The sequence below is a fragment of the Giraffa tippelskirchi genome, chromosome 2, assembly GCF_054371585.1.
Source record: "Giraffa tippelskirchi isolate mGirTip1 chromosome 2, T2T-mGirTip1v1.2.pri, whole genome shotgun sequence".
NCBI lineage: Eukaryota > Metazoa > Chordata > Mammalia > Artiodactyla > Giraffidae > Giraffa > Giraffa tippelskirchi.
The window spans coordinates 35903987-35929380 of NC_137276.1; the positions used below are offsets into that span (position 1 = coordinate 35903987).

General features: G+C 36.8%; 1 protein-coding gene across 3 annotated transcripts in view; it reads right to left on the reverse strand.

Moving 5' to 3' along the window:
- Positions 1-25394, reverse strand: part of KIF11 (kinesin family member 11) — a 45140-nt gene that overhangs the window by 3313 nt on the left and 16433 nt on the right. For all 3 annotated transcript variants that reach the window (XM_081554342.1, XM_081554364.1, XM_081554353.1), the window contains 11 exons: positions 24741-24828; positions 23802-23990; positions 22680-22887; positions 21520-21692; positions 19668-19793; positions 18380-18538; positions 15910-16016; positions 7587-7866; positions 2878-3100; positions 1389-1537; positions 402-518 (listed from right to left, as the gene is read on the reverse strand). In XM_081554342.1, the coding sequence (XP_081410468.1) occupies positions 402-518; positions 1389-1537; positions 2878-3100; positions 7587-7866; positions 15910-16016; positions 18380-18538; positions 19668-19793; positions 21520-21692; positions 22680-22887; positions 23802-23990; positions 24741-24828 (1819 nt within the window). The remainder of the gene's footprint in view (positions 1-401; positions 519-1388; positions 1538-2877; positions 3101-7586; positions 7867-15909; positions 16017-18379; positions 18539-19667; positions 19794-21519; positions 21693-22679; positions 22888-23801; positions 23991-24740; positions 24829-25394) is intronic.

The following is a 25394-nucleotide window of genomic DNA, read 5'->3' on the forward strand; positions in this document are numbered from 1 at the left end:
CAGTCTCAATTTAAACGTCTTAGCCTTCAAAGTCTGACTGTGGGCAGAGATAGGCTCCAGGACATCGACGTCAAAGGTGGAGGGAAGAGAGAAATGACTGCTTTTAGTATCATTCTGAGTATGGAGGAAGTAGAAAAGGGGTAAGGATAACAATAGAAGATTATCAGCCAAGGGTGGGAATGAGTCAATTTTGCGTTTATTTATCCTACCAAAAAAACCCTAATCAATTATCATACTTGTGTAAATTATTTTAAACCAGAATAGTTAACAAGCCATCCCAAAGGAATGACTAAAATATTTTTCCTGTTCCATCCATCAAGAGCAATGCCTTTATACTGAATAGGAAATGACAGATTTACGTTAGATGTGGAAGGGTTATCTAACAAGATACAATCAGGTACCTGGAAAAATGGAACCCCACCACTTGATGAACAATCCAAACTAGTATCTACAGATGGCTCCTGAGTCAGAGGTTCTTCAACAGTGAGCACCAGAACTGCATTTTCTTCATCCAAGTCCTAAAATAAGAAGCTAGATGAATTGATAAATTCCCAGGGCTTAAAAATCTTCACATGGTGGGGGTGGGGTTAAAAAAAAATCTTCACACAAGGCAGTTTTCTTCTTTGAAAAATAATACAATGTCCATTACTTAAAAGTTAAACCTCAACAAAATTAGCAGAAAGTCTACAAAATAATAAAAATAATTACTGTTATGTTTTCACATAGAGAAGTACCTATAATAAAGTATTAAATGTGATAATCTCAGAATAAAGAGATTATAGTTTACTTTTTACTTTCTTCTTTGTTACTTTCCAATTTCCCAACTTTTCTATAATTACTATAGTTAAATGCACAGATTGTGGTGATTCTCTAGGTTCTACTTCCAGCTCCATCCTTGTGATTTGGGACAAGGTAATTCTTAGTTTCCACACCTGTTAAAATGGGGATAATACGAGCATTCACCTTATGGAGTTACTGAGAGAATTAACTGAGTAAATATATATATGTAAAATGCTCAGAACAATGTCGAGCACATGAATAAACACAACACAAACATTGTTAGGGCTTCCCTGGTGGTCCAGTGGCTAGGAGTCAGTCTTGCAATGCAGGGACATCGGGTGGATCCCTGGTTCAGGAAGATCCTACATGCCAAGGAGCAACAAAGCCCATGTGCCCCAACTCTTGAAGACCATACACCTACAGCCTGGTTCTGCGACAAGAGAAGCCACCGCAACTAGAGAGTAGCCCCTGATTGTCACAACTACAGAGAGCGCTCATGCAGCGGCGAAGACCTAGCACAGCCAAAATAAGTAATACAATAAATAAATAAAGGTAAATTAAAGTTTATGGGGGAATTCTAAAATTATGAGGCCTAAAATAAATTTTACCTGACTAGTCTCTTCGTTGTTTTCTGAACAGTATAGTGTCGTTAACAGCTCAGGCTGTTTCATTTTCAACTGATCAAGGAGCTGTTCACGTGGCTGGGTTCTCACCAGTGCTGATGGGTATACATAATTTTTCCTCTGTGGGGTCGTACCTTTAGTGGATATACGTGGTAAAAATTGAAATGTGGCATATGAGTAAGGTTTTTTCTTTAACTGAAAAATAATTGTTTTATTATGTTGTATTGGTTTCTGCCATACATCAACATGAATTGGTCATAGTTATACATATGTCCCCTCCCTCTTGAGCTTCTCTCCCAGTATTTTTTTTAATGCTAAAACTTATACTTCCCAATAAGTCTTTGTCTTCCAAAAATATAACCACTGCCACATATGAGAATCAATTTTGTTATCTGTCAGGCATGTTGCTTAAAATATTTCCTAAATTGACAACTCAACCAATTCCAAGATCCAATCTATGCCAAAACATGAAATTTTCCACCTACAGAAGACTAACTGTAGGCTCTAAAAGGATTCAGAGTGTTCTGAAAAAATGGCAACATTACTGGAATAAGACACAATTTTCTCAGCATGATCAGTTAGATAGGAATAATCATTTTACTGTAAATTTGGTGGAAAGTAAATATTAACCAGTTACATTTCTTTATAATAATTCATGTTCTCATAATTTACACAGGCACTGGCCCTTTCACTTAACACTTATATTCCTAATTTCATTGAAAAATGGATAATATCGAGAGTCTTGGGGAAAAAATTAACTAGCATCCTTTAGTGCCATCTCCTTTTATAACTGCTTTAAAAAAAAAAAAACCACTTTAAAGTATAATTTACATACCACAAAATACATTCAATGATTTTTAGTAAATTTACAGAGTGTCATCACTACTGCAACCTAATGAATAACTCAATTACTCATCCTGTGTTAAACAGTTTGTTACACCTTCTTTCATGAAGGCTTCCCTGAATACATTATAGCTTATACTGCTCTGACCTCCCAAAATGGTAATTCCTGAATGCCAATCTAAACTGTCCATGACAAAAGGAGAGGTACACATAAAAAATGTACAATGTGGTAAACCTTGCATTAAACTAGATTTATTTAATTACATTCCTCCATTTTTGGTATTAAAATGTCCTTTTATAAACAGTGCTAGATAGATGGTAGGCTTTCTTTTTTGTGCTCTTTAGCACATTTCTAAAATGTGCTCTCTTAATAAAGCCAGTTCCCCGAATGTTTGTAAACTTTTACTGAATTATGATTGTCCAAGTTTCTGGGAGTATATGCTATGTATATCATCTAATGCTTGATTAAACCTACTTTAGGATTCCAGTTTTTCCATATTTGAGTTAATCAGAGTAAGATGGTAAATCTGCGTCAGGGAATGGCAGGACCTAGTTTCTAGGAACCACTAGCACTGTATACAGTTGAATTCAACTCGAAAAATTTTTTAATTCAATTTCCCTTTAAAAGTACCTGTTGGGATATCCAGTTTCAGATCCTGTTGTAGAAAGCAGTTAACCTTAGTCAAACCTCTTTTTACGGTTTTATTAAGTTCTTGACTCTGTGTCATTAATTCTTCTTCATCAATAGTTATCTGACCCAGAAAAAAGTTTTGCTGCTTCTCATTAGCTGCTTTATGCACACTTAATTGTTCAGTAATCTCTAAACTTGAAGTCTCACAGCCTTGGTTTACAACCTGTAAATGATGAAAATGAGATTTCATTACTAAGATCAAAGTTGCCAGTGCTTTATGCAACATTTTAACTTCTCCTTACCTTGAAATTTTCCATAACAACGGTTTTAGAAACACACGTAAAAGTATAAATACTAATACTAATAACCCCTTTATATTCACTACCCAGCCTCACCGTTTATTACTACATGGGATATAGATCAATTAAGACTGGCCAGTTACTCCTGCTCTCCACCAAGACAGCTCTGAAGCAATTTCTGTATCATTTTATCCTTTTAAATCGCCTACTTCTCCAAGAGTTAAGAACTTTTTAAGACCACTCTCACATCTAAATGGCATCACTGACTCAATGGACATGAGTTTCGGTAAACTCCGGGAGTTGTTGATGGACAGCGAGGCCTGGCGTGCTGAGGTCCATGGGGTCGCAAAGAGTCGGACACGACTGAGTGACTGAACTGAACTCACATCTAAAAAATTTAGCATTCCTTTCTTTACATCAAATGTCTAGTCAGTGTTTAAATTTCATGAGTTCTCTCATGTTTTTCAGACTTGTTTGAATCAGAATTCATCATTAGATTTGGTTGATATGTCCTAAGTAAGTGACTGTATAATTTCTCATCAAAACTGAGATATTCTAAGAGTAAAAACGGCCATTAATAATAATTACCCCAGTGCAATAAATATAAACAAGGACTATCTTAGGCAAACCAGGGCTTTAGGCCCTGTAGGTCTTAACTCTCTTTTAATATAGGTTATCCATACTTACTGCTTTGAAAGAAAATTTCATTGAAGAAACCAGGTATTTGTGCTTTACTGATTATCTCAATTATTAGATATGTTCAACTGCACCTCCGTTATTTTCACATGTTCATTTGTCCTCTGTATTTTCTACAAATTAGTTAGATCTAAAGGCTTGGTCTAGACCAGGTTTTAACTTTTTGGCAAGAATATTTCATAGGTGGTACTGAAAGCACATAATGTCTGGTTGTGTCTTTCACATTAAGATTAATCGGTATGGGCAATTCCCTGGTCGTCCAGTGGTTAGGATGCTGTGCTTTCACTGCCAAAGGCCGAGGTTCAATCCCTGGTCAGGAAACTAAAATCTCACAAGCTAAATGGAAAAAAATCAACCAGTGTATTTGAGTATGGTCACCTTCTTAGTTATAAAGATCTCTCATCAGCTTTTGCTCAAATGGTGTACGCAGTCACTAATGTCCACAAGGATTATTTCACTAGGGGTTTTGCAAGATGATGATACCCTAATTCTATCATTTCTTCTGCGTTTTACTAGCTGGAATTCTTTTTGAAACACTTTTCTTCATCCATTACCCTGCTAAAACCAAGATAGAGTTCTTTCAGGAAAGACAGATGACCTTCCAATTGTTTCCCTTCATTTAACACTTCTTAGAAGAATTTACTGCTTCCCTAGCATGATCCAAAGGAGACTAGTGAAATTTTTATGAATTTATCAATTTTAACATATTTGATATATCTTAATCTATTGTAGCAATTATTCCTCAGTTCAGTTCAGTTCAGTTGCTCAGTCGTATCCGACTCTTTGCAACCCCATGAACTGCAGCACGCCAGGCCTCCCTGTCCATCACCAACTCCTGGAGTTTACCCAAACTCATATCCATTGAATCAGTGATGCCATCTAACCATCTCATCCTCTGTCATCCCCTTCTCCTCCTGCCTTCAATCTTTCCCAACATCAGAGTCTTTTCAAATGAGTCAGCTCTTCGCATCAGGTGGCCCAAGTATTGGAGTTTCAGCTTCAACATCAGTCCTTGGCAATGTTGATCTCTGTCATCAGATGTTGGCAGTTTGATCTCTGGTTCCTCTGCCTTTTCTAAAACCAGCTTGAACATCTGGAAGTTCACGGTTCACGTATTGCTGAAGCCTGGCTTGGAGAATTTTAAGCATTACTTTACTAGCATGTGAGATGAGTGCAATTGTGCGGTAGTTTGAGCGTTCTTTGGCATTGCCTTTCTTTGGGATTGGAACGAAAACTGACCTTTTCCAGTCCTGTGGCCACTGCTGAGTTTTCCAAATTTGCTGGCATATTGAGTGCAGCACTTTCACAGCATCATGTTTTAGGATTTGAAATAGCTCAACTGGAATTCCATCACCTCCACTAGCTTTGTTTGTAGTGATGCTTCCTGAGGCCCACTTGACTTCACATTTTAGGATGTCTGGCTCTAGGTGAGTGATCACACCATTGTGATTATCTGGGTCATGAAGATCTTTTTTGTATAGTTCTTCTGTGTATTCTGGCAACCTCTTCTTAATATCTTCTGCTTCTTTTAGGTCCATACCATTTCTGTTCTTTATCGAGCCCATCTTTGCATGAAATGTTCCCTTGGTATCTCTCATTTTCTTGAAGAGATCTCTAGTCTTTCCCATTCTATTGTTTTCCTCTATTCCTTTGCATTAATCGCTGAGGAAGGCTTTCTTATCTCTCCTTGCTATTCTTTGGAACTCTGCATTCAGATGGGAATATCTTTCCTTTTCTCCTTTGCTTTTCACTTCTCTTCTTTTCACAGCTATCTGTAAGGCCTCCTCAGACAGCCATTTTGCTTTTTTGCGTTTCTTTTCCTTGGGGATGGTCTTGATCCCTGTCTCCTGTATAATGTCACAAACCTCTGTCCATAGTTCATCAGGCACTCTGTCTATCAGATCTAGTCCCTTAAATCTATTTCTCACTTCCACTGTATAATTGTTAGGGATTTGACTTAGGTCATACCTGAATGGTCTAGTGGTTTTCCCTACTTTCTTCAATTTAAGTCTGAATTTGGCAATAAGGAGTTCATGACCTAAGCCACAGTCAGCTCCCGGTCTTGTTTTTGTTGACTGTATAGAGCTTCTCCATCTTTGGCTGCAAAGAATATAATCAATCTGATCTCGGTGTTGACCATCTGGTGATGTCCATGTGTAGAGTCTTCTCTTGTGTCGTTGGAAGAGGGTGTTTGTTATGACCAGTGCATTCTCTTGGCAAAATTTTTATTAGCCTTTGCCCTGCTTCATTCTGTACTCCAAGGCCAAATTTGCCTATTACTCCAGGTGTTTCTCGACTTCCTACTTTTGCATTCCAGTCCCCTATAATGAGAAGGACATCTTTTTTCGTTGTTAGTTCTAAAAGGTCTTGTAGGTCTTCATAGAACCGTTCAACTTCAGCTTCTTCAGCGTTACTGGTCGGGGCATAGACTTGAATTACCATGATATTGAATGGTTTGCTTTGGAAACGAACAGAGATCATTCGGTCGTTTTTGAGATTGCATCCAAGTACTACATTTCGGACTCTTTTGTTGACTATGATGGCTACTCCGTTTCTTCTAAGGAATTCCTGCCCACAGTAGTAGATATAATGGTCATCTGAGTTAAATTCACCCATTCCAGTCCATCTTTGTTCACTGATTCCTAGAATGTCGACGTTCACTCTTGCCATCTCCTGTTTGACCACTTTCAATTTGCCTTGATTCAAGGACCTAACATTCCAAGTTCCTAAGCAATATTGCTTTTTACAGCATCGGACCTTGCTTCAGTCACATCCACAACTGGGTATTGTTTTTGCTTTGGCTCCATCCCTTCATTCTTTCTGGAGTTATTTCTCCACTGATCTCCATTAGCATATTGGGCACCTACTGACCTGGGGAGTTCATCTTTCAGTGTCCCATCTTTTTGCCTTTTCATACTGTTCATGGGGTTCTCAAGGCAAGAATACTGAAGTGGCTTGCCATTCCCTTCTCCAGTGAACCACATTATTCCTCATGATGCTCAAATTGTACCACCTCTAAATAAGGCAGTGTCTCAGGTTGGCTCCTAAATCTTTTTGAGACAATTCCATTAATCTTTAACAGCATCTTTACTTTCTGGTATGACAAGATCTATAGGCTCATCTTGTATTTTTCCTGCTCCAAACCTGAAATTACCTATTTTTCTAGTAGTCATGGTTCCTTTTTGTGAAAATAAGTTATATAGCTTAAAACACTTAAGTTCTTTTACCTAATTTCTAAGAATAATAGTAAAATCCTTTCATTGCACAGAAGAAAAACCAAGCCACAAAGGGCTCATGCAAATGTTAAGTTCAAACAAACCCACAAACCTATCAGATATCTTCTGAGTAACCAAAAAATATCCTAAATACTTAAAGCAATAACAGGTTTGAATGTACCCAGACAAAAGTAAAAATCATTTATAAGTGAAAAGTATTATACACCAAAAGACAGCGTTCTCTAAACCAAAGTAACCAACAAATGAAAAACCAATGATACATATAGGACAGATCAGACAAATGTTAAATAATCTGGAGATCTAGGAAACATATATGTGAAACAAGATCATGTATAAGCACACCAACTGTTACCCTTACAATTTTAAGTTATTCATTATACTTTAGCATGTGTTTTGAAGCCAATTCTTAGCCAAGAATATAAAATTTTCTGATGATCACTGTTCTCCCCAAGGGAGGTTCCAGTTACAAAGGAATTACCTTCAATAAATTCTGAAGTTCCTCTTGCCTTTTACTTAACCAAGATGCCCACTGTTCAGAAAAACAAAGTGTGCTTGTGTTCAGAGCCTCGCATCTCTGTTCGGTCTCTTTAGAAATTATTTCAAGGTTGCTAATGAGTTTATCACAGTGTTTCTTAGGCTCTTCAACCAATTTTGTACCTTCTTGGTTAAAATGTCTGAGTTCCTCTGACAAATCATCAAAATCAGCACAAAATTTTTCACTGTGAGAAGTTGTTTTGCTAATTATATCTTTAGATTTCCTATAGGAAAAGAGAATAACACTGTTAAAATGAAAAACTAAGACTCAAAGGATACATAACTTGCCCAAGATAACACAGCTCAAAAATGGCATATTCAAACCTAAGTAGTCTTATTCCAGAGTTCAAGTTCTTGTCTTTTCACAGCAGACTGATATCACATCTGTGACTAAATGACTTTTGAAAATATCTCTTTTCTTATAAAACCTTTTTCAGTCCTTTTCCAGATGTGACACTTTACTTCACACCTCTTAGAATATTAACCATATGGTTATTAAAATGAACTCTGCCTAAGTGTTTTACTCCTTCCAGGTTGCTCAGTGGTAAAGAATCCACCTGCAATGCAGGAGATGAGGGTTCAATCCCTGGGTTGGAAAGATCCCCTGGAGAAGGAAATGGCAACCCACTCCAGTATTCTTACCTGGAAAATCTGTAGACAGAGAAGCCTGGCGGGCTATAGTCCCAGGGGTTGCAAAAAGGTGGGACACAACTTTAGCAATTAAACAACAACTGAATGATGTTACTTAAGAACATCTCCTATTGCCTGTAGCCTCTAGTTTATAGTCCCTAAACTGTCCACAATCAGTTAAGTCATTCTGTTCTTAAGCAGTTTTGCCTTGTCTATGACACAAAATAAATCAAAAATTATAAATATTATAGAACAAAGTCAATTATAAAACTTTCTAATAATTAAAAGACAAACATATTGAGGTGTGACAAATTATACATATAGCACATATAGTGCAGTGTAACATAATGCTGATACAAAACTAATATCAAAATATATATTTAAAATTCATCAGTGGCTTCCTTCTCTCTGTAAAGTTCCCTATAATATCAATAGCATTCAAAGTCATCTCACAGGAGCAGAGTTAAACTTTGGGGAATTAAGGTTACCCTTTACTACCACTAGATGGTACACCATGTGAGCAAATCAAGTGGGGAAGCAAATGTGCCCCAAACCAAAGTTCAGCTACAGATAAAGTGGAAATAATTGAAAAAGGAAAAGAGAATTAAGTGGTAAGCTTGCAGGTTATTGACACAAATCCATCCCCTCAAGGAATCACAACCCCCTAGAAATAAAAAGTGGGGAAATGCTTCCTTGATTCAGAATCTAGAAAGAAGAGTTCAGAATGGAACATGATAAAATCAATAGGACCAACAACAGAATTGAAACCTGATGACAGGAGTTAGTAGTAGGATAAGTGACATCCAGAATTCTAGAGCTGCGTCACTCAATAGAAATGAGTCATATACACAATTCCAAAATTCCTAGAAGCCATATTAAGAAGGAAAATAGATAAAGCAGAGGAACAAGGTACTGGGTAAATATAGCATATGTATAAGTAAAATACATGAAAACAATGCGTATGAGATAGGAAGGAGGAATTGGGAGTATACTGTTAAGGTCCTTTCATTATACATGAAACAGCAAACTATTTGGAGGTGGATTAAAGTTATTTTAAAATATATATTATTAATCTTAGGAAAACCAGTTTTAAAAAGTAATTTTAAAAGCATAAATGACAAGTCAATGGGAGATAAAATGAAAACATAAAGATGCTTGACTTAAATTAGAAAAGGAAAAAAAGAAAACAAAGCACAAACAATGCAACAAATAGAAAATGACAAAATGGTAGGTTTTAATCCAACCATACCAATATTTAAATGAGAATGGTCTAATCACACCAGATAAAAGCCATATATTGTTAGATTTGATTAAAAAAAAAAAGCAAGACCCAATTATATGCTGTCTATAAGAAATCCACTTTAAATATAAAGACTTACTTCAAAAGTAAAGAGATGGAGAAAGCTATGTTATGCAAATAGCAGTCAATGGAAAACTGACGTTTTTATATTGAAAGAAAGTGAAAGTGAAGTTGCTCAGTCCTGTCTGACTCTTTGCAATCCCACAGACTGTAGCCTGCCAGGGTCCTCTGTCCATGGGATTCTCCAGGCAAGAATACTGGAGTGGGTAGCCATTTCCTTCTCCAGGGGATCTTCCCGACCCAGGAATAGAACCCAGGTCTCCTGCACTGCAGGCAGATTGTTTACCATCTGAGCTAGAAGATTTTGAACTAATTTCAGACAAAGTAGACTTCAGAACAACGAAAATTATCAAGGATAAAAAGGGACCATATTAATACATAATGATAAAAGGTCAATTCTCCAAGATATATCAACCCTACTGTGTATGCATCTACAACAGAGCATCACTTATATGAGGCAAAAACCTGACAGAACTGAGAAGAGAAATAGACAAATCTACAATTAAAGTCAATTTCAATATCCCTTTATTAGTAGAACAAGTAAACAGAAACTCAGTAAGGATACAGGTGACCTGAATAGCACTACCAATTGTCCTAAATGACATGTTTAGAACACTTTATTCATCAAAAGCAGAATACAGATTTTTCTCATATAGGTAGCACAGGAATGAAGCATGCCATAATAAAACTACCAGGGCTCTGAAAATTAAATTGTTATTGGAATCACAGCCCCAAAAGGTGGGCCAAGACCTACCCATTTAGAGAAGATTTAAATAGGGTTCTGAATCGCCTAACATAATAAACAAAATGTTCAGGAAACAACTGAAAACCACTCTGGAACATCACACCTTTAATGAGTAAAGACAACAGGTACCAACAATGAGATAATTCAAATGTTGGAACAATTTCATAAGGATTTTAATCAACCATCATAAAAATGTTTTCAATGAGCAATTAAAATACATCTAGAAAATAGAGAAAGAGAATCTGAACAAAGAAATAGAAGAGATTTTTAAAAAGAAGTAAAAGGAAATTATAAAACTGAAAAAAGCAGTAATTGAAATAAAACATCTCACTGAATGGGTTCAACAGTAGATTAAACAGGACAAAAGAAGGGTTAGTGAGCATAAAGACAGATTATAGATTTTACTCAATCTTATCAGAGAAAATAGACTATATGTCTATAGTCTCAGAGAACTATGGGAGCACAATAAAAAAACAAACCGAACATTTGTGTCATCAAAGTTCTAGAATCAGAGGAGAAAAAATACAGTGCTGAAAAATGTTCAAAGACACAATGGAGGGAGTTCCCTGGTAGTCACTAATGGAGGGAGTTCCCTGGTAGTCACATGGTTAGGACTTGGTGCTGCCATGGCCTGGGGTTCAATCCCTGGTTGGAGAACTAATATCCCGCAAGCTGTATGCCAAGGACAAAAAAATCAATCGATCAATCTTGGTTTAAAACAAAAAAGGATAAAAATTTCAAAGTCTGGTGAAAGACGTAAGTCTACAGATTCAAGAAGGTGCTGCTAAGTTGCTTCAGTTGTGTCTGACTTTTTGCGATCCCACGGACTATAGCCCACCAGGCTCCTCTGTCGACGGGATTCTCCAGGTAAGAATATTGAAGTGGTTGCCATGCCCTCTTCCAGGGGATGTTTCCTGACCCAGGGATCAAACCCACATCTCTTACCAGTTCTTTACCACTAGTGCCACCTTCAAGAAGCTGAGCAAACCCAAAGATGATTAAATCAAAGAAATACATAAGCAAACACAATATAATCAAACATTTAAAAACTAAGGACAAAGAAAATATCTTGAAAGCAGCTACAGAGAAATTGCCTATACATGAACAAGATTTGAATGACTGGATTTCTCATCTCTTGGAGACCAAAAGGAAATGAAACAACATATTCCAGGTGTTGAAAGAAAAGACTTGTCAACCCTGAATTCTATAGCCAGTGAAAATATTGTTCAGGAATGAAAGGAAAATCAAGATATTGTCAGACAAAGCAAAACAGCATTTGCGGGCAACAGATCTACCCTAAAGACTAAAGGAAGTTCTCCAAACAGAAGAAAGCTTGAAACTTCAGGAAGGAACAATTTAATGGGCAAAAATAGGGGTAGGTATCAGAATATCCTTATCCTTGTGAGTTTATAATATCTACAGGCAAAAATCTTGACAAACCCCATACCTTACACAAAAAATTAAAAAACAGATCATGAGGAATTCCCTGGCAGTCCAATGGTTAGGACTTCGTACTTTCACTGCCAAGGGCTCAGATTTGATCCCTGGTCAGGGAACTAAGTTACTGCAAGCCACGTGGTATGGCCAATTTTTTAAAAAAAAAACTCATGGATTTAAATCTTAACATAAGTCTGATTGAGCTATATGATAAGGATATGAGACTGGAAAGCAATGAACTATAAAGTAACATTAAACACTAATGCAGGAATCAGCAAACTTTTTCTTTACAATCCAGACAGCAAATATTTTAGGCTTACAAGTAGTCTTTGATACACTCTTTGCAGTGCAAAAGCAGCTAAATACAGCCAAAGGCAACACATATACAAACTGGCAGATGGCGTAAACAAACATGGTATGTCAGTAGAATTATCTGCAGTAGCAGGCATCCAGCCCAGAGTCAGTTTGCCAAACCCTGCTCTAATTAGTAAATATATATTTCATTATGAATATGAGTTAGAAATTGTTAAATTACTTAATGTGTATTCTAAAATTGAGCAAATACGTAAATATATTGTGGATGAGAGCCAAGTTTCTCAGAGTCTGAAAAAGTAGCACAAATATGGACTGAAAAGATAGTTATGTGCACATATATTTACACATTCACACATATATTTCCAGCTATGTCCCCCTGAGAAGCCTTAGAAGAAATGACACCCCAGTAGCAGTAAGAACATCTAGTGCCCAGATCTTGGTTTCTATTACTATGATTGTAGAGCTGGAGCTGAGAAAGTACAGGATTACTGGAACACCATGCGATGTGTGTGTCTGTTAGTTGCTCAGTTGTGTCTGATTCTTGGCGACCCCTCAAAAAAGACAGATCATATCAAAAGGACACAGAAGACAACTTGAAGAGGCTCTCACTAGTCAAAACTGGGACAGGGAGTTCCCTGGCTGCCCAGGGGTTAGGGCACCATGCTTCTACTGCAGGGGACACAGGTCTGATCCCTGTTCAGGGAACTAAGATCTGACATGCCACGCTGCACAGCTGGGAAAAAAAAAAAAAAAAAATGATAACAATAACAAAACAAAAACCTGAGATAATTTGAGCATCAAAATAAAAAATATAGTGGATTATAACCCAGAGAATAAAAGAATCCATGAGTACATGATAACATAAATGAATAAGAATACACGGCAAGGGAAAGGGAAAGCTCTTCCTCTCAGTAGAATGCCAGCTAACACATGTAGAAGGAATGATGGGGTTAGAAAAAGATCATTTGACAACCACTATCATAATTATTTCAGACATACATATCAATGGATTCTAAGAAGAACAGGATACTTATGTAGTTTCAAAGTATCTCTCCTTAAGTTCTTTATTAATTGCAAAGGAACTTGACAGGGGAGAAATCTAGAGGACAACACTATATCCAAATTATCAAAGTCAAACCTCTTGATATCTGAGATGCACTAAGAATACACAACTTTTGTGTTATTCTTGACAACTGCAACTAACCATGAGTTCAGTTCAGTCGCTCAGTAGTGTCCGACTCTTTGCGACCCCATGAATTGCAGCACGCCAGGCCTCTCTGTCCATCACCAACTCCCGGAGTCTACCAAAACCCATGTCCATCGAGTCAGTGATGCCATCCAACCATCTCATCCTCTGTCCTCCCCTTCTCCTCCCACCCCCAATCCTACTCAGCATTAGGGTCTTTTCCAATGAGTCAACTCTTCGCATGAGATGGCCAAAGTATTGGAGTTTCAGCTTCAACATCAGTCCTTCCAATGAACACCCAGGATTGATCTCTTTTAGGATGGATTGATTGGATCTCCTTGCAGTCCAAGGGACTCTCAAGAGTCTTCTCCAACACCACAGTTCAAAAGCATCAATTCTGCGGCACTCAGCTTTCTTCACACTCCAACTCTCACATCCATACATGACCACTGGAAAAACCATAGCCTTGACTAGACGGACTTTTGTTGGCAAAGTAATGTCTCTGCTTTTAAATATGCTATCTAGGTTGGCCATAACCTTCCTTCCAAGGAGTAAGCGTCTTTTAATTTCATGGCTGCAATCACCATCAGCAGTGATTTTGGAGCCCAAAAAAATAAAGTCTGACACTGTTTCCACTGTTTCCCCATCTATTTCCCATGAAGTGATGGGACCAGATGCCATGCTCTTAGTTTTCTGAATGTTGAGCTTTAAGCCATTTTTTTCACTGTCCTCTATCACCTTCATCAAGAGGCTCTTTAGTTCTTCTTCACTTTCTGCCATAAGGGTGGTGTCATCTGCATATCTGAGGTTATTGATATTTCTCCCGGCACTCTTGATTCCAGCTTGTGTTTCTTCCAGCCCAGCGTTTCTCATGATGTACTCTGCATATAAGTTAAATAAGCAGGGTGACAATATACAGCCTTGACGCACTCCTTTTCCTATTTGGAACTAGTCTGTTGTTCCATGTCCAGTTCTAACTGTTGCTTCCTGACCTGCATACAGGTTTCTCAAGAGACAGGTCAGATGGTCTGGTATTCCTATCTCTTTCAGAATTTTCCACAGTTTATTGTGATCCACACAGTCAAAGGCTTTGGCATAGTCAATAAAGCAGAAATACATGTTTTTCTGGAACTCTCTTGCTTTTTCGATGATCCAGCAGATATTGGCAATTTGATCTCTGGTTCCTCTGCCTTTTCTAAAACCAGCTTGAACATCTGGAAGTTCACAGCTCAAAGGTGATGCTGTGAAAGTGCTGCACTCGATATGGCAGCAAATTTGGAAAACTCAGCAGTGGCCACAGGACTGGAAAAGGTCAGTTTTCATTCCTATCCCAAAGAAAGGCAATTGCAAAGAATGCTCAAACTACCACACAATTGCCCTCATCTCACATGCTAGTAAAGCAATGCTCAAAATTCTCCAAGCCAGGCTTCAGCAATGAAGCCTGAACTAACCATGAACCACGTGAACTAACCATGAAAGTGACCCCAAATGAGGAACACTTTACTAAATAAATATTCTATGCTCATGGAAAAAGAAAAGGCCATGAAAGACAAAGACTAAGCAACTGCTCTAGATTAAAGGAGACTCAAAGAGACATGACAATTAAATGCAATGTGCGATTCTGAATTAAATCCTGAAACAGGAGGAAAATCTTTTTTTTTTATAAAAAACATTAGTGAGAGAATTGGCAAAATTTGAATTAGGTATGTATATTAGATAACAGTAGTTATCAATATTAACTTTCTAATTTAAATTAATTGTTACAATAGATAACTAATAAGAACCTACTGTATACACAGGGAATTCTAGTTAATATTCTGTAATAACCTACATGGGAAAAGAAGCTAAAAAGAAATGCGATATATGTATATGTTTAACTGATTGACTTTGCTGTACACTTGAGACTAACACAACATTGTAAATCAACTGTATTCTAATAAAATAAAAAATTTAAATAAAATAATTATTACATAAGACAGTGTCTTATGTTTTTAGGATATACACTGAAGTATTGGGGGGAAAGTGGAGATTACAAATACCATAACTTATTCAGAAAATTATATATATATATACAGTATTATATATTATATAATATATATATATCTCTGTATCCAATGTCATTCAAGAGATTGTTCATCTACAGGCAGTATTATATAATACAACATACTAACTATATGGGCTTCCCTGGTGGCTCAGACGGTAAAGAATCCACCTGTAATGTGGGAGACCTAGGTTCCATCCCTGGGCTGGGAAGTTCCCCTGGAGAAGGGAACAGCTACTCACTCCAGTATTCTGGCCCGGAGAATTCCATGGACAGAGAAGCCTGGTGGGCTACAGTCCATGGGGTCACAAAGAGTCAGATATAACTGAGCAACTTTCACTTCATGTCACTTCAACGTACTATATAATATTATATAATTATTTAATGTAATATATAATATTACAGAGAAAGGGGGAGAGAGGAAATGAGGATGATAAAATGAACCTAATAAAATATATGAGAAAATGGGTTGATAGTATTTGTACTATTTAAACTTTTTATTCAGAAATAATTTCAGGTAGAGAAAAGCTAAAGCAAATTTAAAATAGCTTACTGCTCTATATTTTCTTGAACACTGCTAAGGGGTTTCTGGATGTTTTTACACTTTTCCTCCAAATCACAGTATCTCTCCTCCCAAAGATTGATTAACTGGTAAAGTTCCTGTAAGAAAAGTGTGGGGAGGGAAAAGATTGAAATTATGATCATTAAACTTTTTACTCCATACTGATATAAAGTATTTTCCCATAGGTGAGAATGATACACATTCCTGACAAGAGATCTTTAACGCCACCTCTCTGACAGAGGAAAGTGGTAGAAGTAATGTTAAAGGAATAATCATATTACAGGGATTTTAAAAAAAAGTAAATAATTAGCAAACTTTTAAATTAGCAAGCTATTTTAACTATAAGTAACAAGTTACTTTCAGTGTACCTCAGAACTAACCAAATATACCAAAAAGAGAACCATTTTGACAGATACACATAGTTGCTTCTTAACTGATAACACTACTAGAAGGAAAAGTAATGCAGAAAATCTAATGGGTCAAGCAGTCCAAAAATATTATCAACTAATATAGCTGAAACATTTTATAGAACCTAGCTGGATCATTTTAATGTCAAAAGAGCTTATCATTTCCTCATATGTGGCATCTTGAAACACATCTCTGAATAACACAGCAGCTGACAATACACATTTAACCCGTTGATTTTGAATAAAATGTCAGTATTTCTGCTAATCTCAAAGTAGAGGGAAATACAAGTATTAGATTTATCTACATGTAAACAGGTTTGTCAGTGCTAACCTCAAGTTCTAGAATATCTAAGAAACAGCTCAGTTAGTAAACCTGCTTCTTTTAAGCAAGGGAAGTCAAGTCACTCATGCTAAAATACTTCTCACATCATAGGTGTTCCTCAGAATATATACCTAAAAAGATCTAGACAGGTTTAAGGCAAACACTCTATGAAGAGGTATAAGAAATTGCTGCAATTTCAAATTTCAAGAATATGTTCTAGAAACATATAGAAAAGCTCCTCCCAAAATGGATTCCTTTCAGGCAGTATAATCACCACCATAGCTATAAGGGGATCTAAATATTGTCAGATGTTCTCAAGGACTCAGTTTCCTCATTAGAAAACTGAGCTAGTAATAGGACCTGTATCTATACTGGTGGGAGGAATAAATACATAGTGAGTTGCTCAATAAATGTTAACTATTACTTGTACTAATTTCAACATTAATCTTTTGTGTGAAAAGTTTTCTGCTTATCAATTAGGGAAACAATCTTATTTTAAAGTTGCTTTAATTTTTTTTTCATTCCATCCAAGAGGGGTGTTTTTGTTTTGGTTGGTTTGGTTTCTTTGGTCACAGTGTGAAGCTTGTGGGATCTTAGTTCCCTGGCCAGGGATTGAACCTGGGCCACAACAGTAAAAGCGTGGCGTCCAAAGCACTATACCACCAAAGAATTCTCTCAAGAGGTTACTGAATGATTACACATGATAATGGATGATTCACAAGCTTCATTCCCATCTAGAACTTGACATGGCACCATAATTCAAGTTAGATATATTGCATAGGACGTGCCAACAATCATATTAGTAACTTAAAAACTCCCTGACTTTGCTTGGGTGACCTTTTTAGCTGTGAATGCCAGGTCATAACACAGTAACTGTTAGTTCAACTACACCTAGCTTTCTGAAGACAAGGGCTTCTCCACCCAAGCAGGCTGTAAATAAATTTGGAACCGAGCATCACCCTTAAGGAAATATGACTTCACAATGTTGGGGTAGTTTACCAAAATGGCTTCAGGGCAGACTGTTTTTAAAAAGACACGTTTATTCAGTGTCATGATCAGATTATTACATTTAGCAATCAAAAGAATAGGTGCAAAAAAATAAAATCTACATTAAGACCTTCTGTTGGAATGCTTTACACTTTCCACACAACAGACACTAAAATAAACTGTTACATAATCAGTCACAAATACAGTCCTCAAGTTTTTCTGCCCATACACATAAGTATTGTCTAAAACGTGTCTTCTTTGAAGCAGCTAGGCTCTGCCACCACTGTTCTTGGCTGAGTTCACAAATCTATTGCAACCTATAGCTTTCCCTGTCACTTCTCTGGCTCTCCTCTCCTGCTAAGCTTTGTTTCCTTCTGCCACGACTACAGCTACTGCTGCTGCTGGAACCACTAGAGTCACCTGGGTTATAATGTAGATACAAGTTCACTTTAAATGTTATAATCATTTTCTTCTAATTGTACTCCCAATGGTATATTTCTGCAGCTTCATCTTTCTTCTTGATATGAAGAAAGGACTGTCTTGTCTCACTGCACTCTGAATGTAGCAGATCATCAAATATTAACTGATCAAGAGAAGTACTCTTGATTATTTCACATTAATTACTGTTATAAGCAAAAGTGCTGACAGTATTTTCAGGTTTCTAATTTAGTTATATAGCATTCAGTCTGTAACAGGGATCTAAAGATCATAAAGCTTTCTTTTTACACTCAAATCACCTATATACCTGTGATTGGATTTTCTTTGTTTTCTTCACATCTTCAGTTAAGTTTTCACACAGCTTCCGTGATTCAGTCAAGGCAGAAATTGTATTTTCTTTTAGTTCATGTAGATTGTTACACAGTGTACTAAGAAAGCCATCCATTTCCTTCTTCTGATCTTCTATCTTTGAAGAGAAAAAAAAAAATTTTTTTTCTTTCTTTTCTTAAATTAAAAAAAAAAAAAAGTCCTAGGGTCTTCCCTGGTGGCTTAGTGGTAAAGAATCCACCTGCCAATGCAGGAAGACACAGATTTGATCCCTGATCCAGGAAGATTCCACAAGCTGCGGAGCAACTGAGCCTACAAGCCAGAACTATTGTGCCTGTGCTCTAGAGCCCAGAAGCGCGACTACTGAGCCAGCATACTGCAACAACTGAAGCCCACGCGCCCTAGAGCCTGTGCTCCAAAGTAAGAGAAGGCACCACGATGAGAAGTCCACACAGCAAAGAAAGAGCAGCCCCTGCTCATCGCAACTAGAGAAAAAAGCCCTTGCAGTAACAAAGACACAGCACAGCCAAAAAAATAAAATTATTTTTTTTAATGTTCTAAGTTTATTTTTTATTTTTACTTTTTTGAATACATATAAAATAGAAAAGGTAGAAAGCAGTATTGCAGAGAAAAGTCCCTTCCTTTCCCCTCCAGCCCCTAAAACCCCAGTCCCACTCTCACCTTGGAGAAGTGATTGTTACCATTTTTAAACACTTCTAGAGGTATTTTGGGGCTTCCCAGGTGGCCCTAGTCATAAAGAACCTGTCTGACAATGCAGTAGATGTGGGTTCGATCCCTGGGTCAGGAAGATCCCCTGGAGGAGGGCATGGCAACCCATTCCAGTATTCTTGCCTGGAGAATCCCATTGACAGAGGAGCCTGGTGGGCTATAGTCCATAGGGTCGCCAAGAGTCAGACATGACTGAAATGACTTAGCACGCATGCAGAGATATTTTATTATCCATATTTAGGCAGGTATGCATACATATGTATGTATAACCACATATGGACACACACCATATGATAGACCGCTAGGTATGCTATGATGCTTGAAGATCATTTCCTCTCGTTTTTCTTAGCCATGATTCTGCTGACCACATCAGTGGTCAGCATCCTGACCACAGCATCCTCTCTCCTCCCTCCTCCAGATTCCTTCTCATAACCCACGGGTTCTGCATGTAGACACTTCTCAACTAACAAATCCTGGTTCCCTTGAATTCATGTGGAGTTTCTTTCTTAACAATTTGAAATAGTAAGAATATTCGTTACCTTATTAGCCACAATCAATGAAGTCTTGAAAATATTCTTCAGTTGGCTGTTGATTTCCAGTATAGATGCCACAGTGGGGGATAAAGCTGTTCCCAGTGAACTGAGGAGGTCATTCTTAAGTACATTCTGGTTTTAAAAATAAATACACAACTCTTCAAAAAGTGTATTTTCACTTCCATAAATCTGGCTAGTTAAATGAGAATATCTTAAATACCCTGTTAACTAAACACATGTATATTAAAATCCTAAGTGTCCATTCTCTTTTTTATAGCCTACAGAGCCTATTACTAGAGTTTATATTCATCATAAATCACTTAATCCTGCATATAGGAATTAAGAAATGGTCACTTTATGTACAATAAATTCTTAGTAGTCTATTGTAACATAAGTCAGAAGAATTCAGAAGAGGGGAAAATGACAGTCATTTGATAAAATTTCAGCAATGCAAACAAAGGAAAAAACACCTACATTTATATTTCAAAGAAATAAATTTCAAACAACTTTAGGTTACTAAGTCAAAAGGGCTGAAACCAAATAGCTTTGAAAAGTAGGCTTTGGGTTGGAGGCATTTAAGTTTGAAGAACTGGTGACTTACACTCTATTGGATAAGAACTTGCCATGGCTCTGGTTCTTGTCAAGGTATACAGAAAAGTTAGAAAGTATTGTAGATTGGAAATTTTTATAAAAAGAAAAAAATTCTGAACTAAGCTCCTATTACTAGGGCAAGGATGAAGAACTATAACGAAATAATTAGTAAATGCTTAAAAGAGTACTGGTTTTCTTTTGAAAGAAGAGCTATCATACTAATTTCAACCCCTTCTGTGGGAACAGCAATCACCTCTTCAGACTCAAGCTTGTTTATGACTTGGTAGGAAGACATCAATAAACAGAGACTATCATTTATTTAGTGAGTGAATCAATTTTCATACAGCAGAAACTAACAGAACATTGTAAAGCAATTATACTCCAATTTAAAAAAATTCCCAAAAGTAAGTACCAGTGAGCATCTTTTAACTTTGTCAAATTTGGGTGACTAAAGAAATCTACCTAATAATGTCATGCAAGCACTGAATTTAGGCAGAATGTTGGCTAACATGAGCAGTATTTACTTGGAAAATGTTCAACAATATTCTTAAACTCAAAAAGGGAGGCAGAGAGCCTATACAGAGGGAAAAATCCAAGTAAGTTATATGGTCAAGAACTTCCTAGACAAATGATACAATTACAAAATAAAGGGTATAAAGAAATCAAGTGTGGAGAAAGTAAACAACATTGTGTAATTAGATGACTGGCTTCTACAGAATTATAGAAAAAAGCCTCACAGTTACACGCCGGAAGGACTTGATTACACATACTGGACCCCACAAATTGTTATATATGTTCCCCAAATTCTAGAAGTCATTTTTCTTACACGTTTTTCTGTATTTCTGTAGTTTTAAAATTAACTACTTAATATACCCTTCAGGTTGGGTCGGTGTAACATTAGCATGACTATTTCAGGACCCTTAAGAAAAGGATAACTGATCAATTTCTGAGCCAGCTAACGAGTCATAGGTCCCTTGAATTCATGTGGAGCTAAATCTACAACTCTTTCTAGTTATTAAAAGGCATACGAACTCCTACACTCTATGTTACAGAATAGAAGTGAAAAAAGTTTTGAAGGTTATATATATGCTACTGGTAATTAATCTTTCTGGGAGAAAAAAACACTGAAGAGACCTGTCTTTAAAAATATAAACCTACTCTATTAAAGTAATCTGTTTACCACTGTGTCTAGTAAAGCTTAAGATAAAAGAAGAACAGTTAACATTGTTTTTGGAGACTTCTCAAATGTAATAAAAGATTTACTAACAATCAATTCCTGAAGTACAGTTTTACGTTCTGCTGCTAATGACTGTTCTTTCAATATCATATTAGAAATCTGAGAAACAAGTGTAGACACATTTTCTGGAATCAATGTGAGAGATCCAAGTGCTGTTGTAGTAATAGTGTCTAATGCAGAGACACTGGAAGTCAGCAGGTTACCTACACCAAAAAGAAAAAAGATGTCAACTTGGACATAAATGTATTTAAACACAAATACAATCTTGGCAAAATTTATATCCCTGTTGTGGAAATTTGTAACAAATAAGCTTAAAATAATTGACTCACTACATAAGCATGGAATTATTTTAAACATAAATTATGTTCTATAGTATTCAGGATGGAGAAGGCAATGGCAACCCACTCCAGTACTCTTCCCTGGAAAATCCCATGGACGGAGGAGCCTGGTAGGCTGCCGTCTATAGGGTCGCACAGAGTCGGACACGACTAAAGCGACATAGCAGCAACAGTATTCAGGAAGCAATTGGCACATCTGTAAGTGTATCAGACCTGAAACTGTAACTTAGTGTAAGAGTCAGAATAATCTAGAAATTAATCTCTAACTAAAAGGAATACACAGTATTACTGTAGATAAAAAAGGTTAAAGAGAAACTAGAAATCAATAAATAAATTTTTTAGTGGTTAGCTTAGAGTGACTAGACTCTAAGTGCCCTTTTAAATTTTTCAGGTCTGCATCTTCCAAATTTTCTATAGTGAAAATAATACTTTAATATCAGTTTTGAAATTAGTTTCACACTAAACACAGTAAGACTGGAATAAGAAATGCTTGAACTAAAGATGGTACTGATGAAATTATTTGCAGGGCAGCCAAGGAGACACAGATGTAGAGAACAGACTAATGGACACGGGCGGGGGGAGGAAGGAGAAGTTGAGATGTATGGAGACTAACATGGAAACATATCACCATATGTAAAAGCAGACAGCCAATGGGAATTTGCTATATGACTCAGGGAACTCAAACAGGGGCTCTGCAACAACCTAGAGGGGTGGAATGGGGAGGGAGGTTCTAGAGGGAGGGGACATATGTATACCTATGGCTCATTCATGTTGATGTTTGGCAGAAACCAACAAAATTCTATAAAGCAACTATCCTTCAATTAAAAAAAAGAGAGAAATGTTTGTACTTACCAAACAAGGTCTTGTGAACTTCTATCATAGCCTTTTGTTTCATGCTGCCATCCTTAATTAATTCTTCCATATTATTAAACAGACTATTCAAGTTTTTGCCAAAAACATCTTGAGCTTCTGCGTTATGCTGATCAACTGCCTTCTTACGATCCAGTTTAGAATGGAGACGAAATATATCTTTTGTAGTTTCTTCAACTGTGTTAAGCAACTATATATGATTTTTAAAAATAAGTGTTGATAAGATGAATATGACAACAGCAATCTAATGAAAATATCTGTGCTTCATTAAAGACTTCTGAAAAGAACCAGTAAATTTTATATATAGTATCAAAAGAAAATTTTAAATTCATGCCAATGTTTATTTCTCCTCCGCTAGCCATCTAGACAAGGAAAACTGATTTTGCCAATCAATTTTAATAATTATGCTCCCTCACAAATTTTTCCCCAATATGTGTTACTAAGGCAGGAGACCCTGGTTCAATTCCTGAGTCAGGAAGATCCGCTGGAGAAGGGATAGGCTACCCACTCCAGTATTATTGGGCTTCCCCTGTGGCTCAGTTGGTAAAGAATCTGCCTGCAATGTAGGAGACCTGGGTTCGATCCCTGGGTTGGGAAGATCCCCTGGAGAAGGAAAAGGCTACCTACTCCAGTATTCTGGCCTGGAGAATTCCACGGACTGTACAGTCCATGGGGTCGCAAAGAGTTGGACACGACTGAGTGACTTTCACTTTCATGTGTTACTAATTTCCGAAGGATACATCTAATAAAAAAGTGAGTACTTTCAACATCGTCCATTATTAGAAGATACTAAATTCTTGATGACTAATTAGTCTCAACTGTGACCACAGGTAAAGCAGTACGACACCATTATTCTAAACATCCACAGAGTATATTAAAGTCAGGTTTTATTTTAAAAACTTTAGGAATAGATTTTTCTTAAATAAGCATCTCCAGTGAAGAAAATCTATACCAAACAGCAAAATAATGTTTCTTAAATGGACAGAATTATCATTTGGAGTGAATAAATAGAATTTCACAATTTCTTAGCTTATGCTAAGAAAGTTACTTCTAGCCACTCTTTAACTTCTTTAACGTGACTATAAATAAAAACAAAAGACAAACCCTGTTGGCAGCATCATGAAGTCTCTCCTCAGTACCTTCCAAAGCCGAGTTGATATATTCTTCTTCAATAAGCTGTAATTTCGTTTCCTGCAAATGTCTTTGAGTGGTTTCAAGTTCCTGTGTCTTACTTTGCAGGTCAGATTTGCACTGGTTAAGTTCATTTTTACTATCCATAAACAATTCTGTAATCTACATATAACACATGAAATATTTTTGTTTTAGAATTTAAAAATGCCGAACTGGTCATTGACACACCTGGCTAGTTCATAATACTAAAAGAACCAAACAAATTATTTCCACATAAAAGTTGTAACAAGTTACCAGGTAGGTTAGAACATTTCATATGGTAACTGGTTTCTTCCTATAACTACTATTACTACTGGTGGCCCAGTAGTTAGGACTCTGCGTGTCCAGTGCTATGGGCACAGGTTTGATCCCTGGTCAGGGAATTAAGATTCCACAAATCGTGGGGCACAGCCAATCAAACAAAAACAAGTAACAGGTTTAATGAAATGGTGTTAATTCTTCAGATTCCTTTCAACCTGCCAGTGTGAGGGTAGCACTGAAGGGTCAGGTCTTTCAACCTTAGTTATTTAACATCTGGTTTCTCCCAACATCTGCCTTTGTCATCTGATAAACATGTTGATGAAAATGTCTCAGCATTCACTATACAGCTTTCATATTAAATTTTACAATTCAGTTAATTTCTTAAAATGCTGCATTAGTATGTGTCAAATAGAATAACTTCTTCAAAAAAGATTCACTTCTTCATTATCACTAATGATAATTTAAAAAAAAACTGTGATACAACTTAATTTTAGTTTAAAGGTCAGCAAGAAAAAAAAATCTTAAAGAAAAAATATCAGGTCCCTCACATTCTGAAATTGCCTTTTAATATCTGCTTTTCACATGACAGTCAATACAGTTTTGAATGCTTACCCTATTTAGCTCTTCCTCAACAGCAGCAATTTTTTCAACCAATTCTACAATTTGTTCCTCTTGAACAGTTAGTTTTCCACTCATAGCTCTAAAATAAAATTTAAAAGGATTTTAACAGTGAATATTGTTTCCTAATGCCTATAAAATTTACTCTAACACAATTGAGGCAGTTACATATCATCTCTACTGTTTATCACTATCATGATTATGGTGCCTAATTATCAATAAGCAATAGATACAAAGTGCAAAAAACAAATGTATTCTTTGTCTTAGGGTTATAAACAGACTGTTTTTCTTGTTTTCTCCATTTTGAAACTGAGAATCCCTACCGATTACACGGGGAAAAGACAGGTATGCATATAAAACTTGAGAAGCTACAAAGGTGACAGAGGACTAAAACCCACATAAAGCAGAAGCAGGGGATACAACTAGGTGTCTATAACCAGGAGTACAAAGAATAATAAACAAGACAACAGGCAGAATCCCGAAGAGGCTTGTGGTGTGAAAGCATCAGGTGTCACGGGAGGAAGGGGTATAGATAAGGGGCTAAAACCTGGAAAACTAACGTATGCAGAGCAATTAAACCTCCTGCCCCCAGCACACAGACCCCAATACACACCCCAACACACATACCACTATCACACCACCACAAAA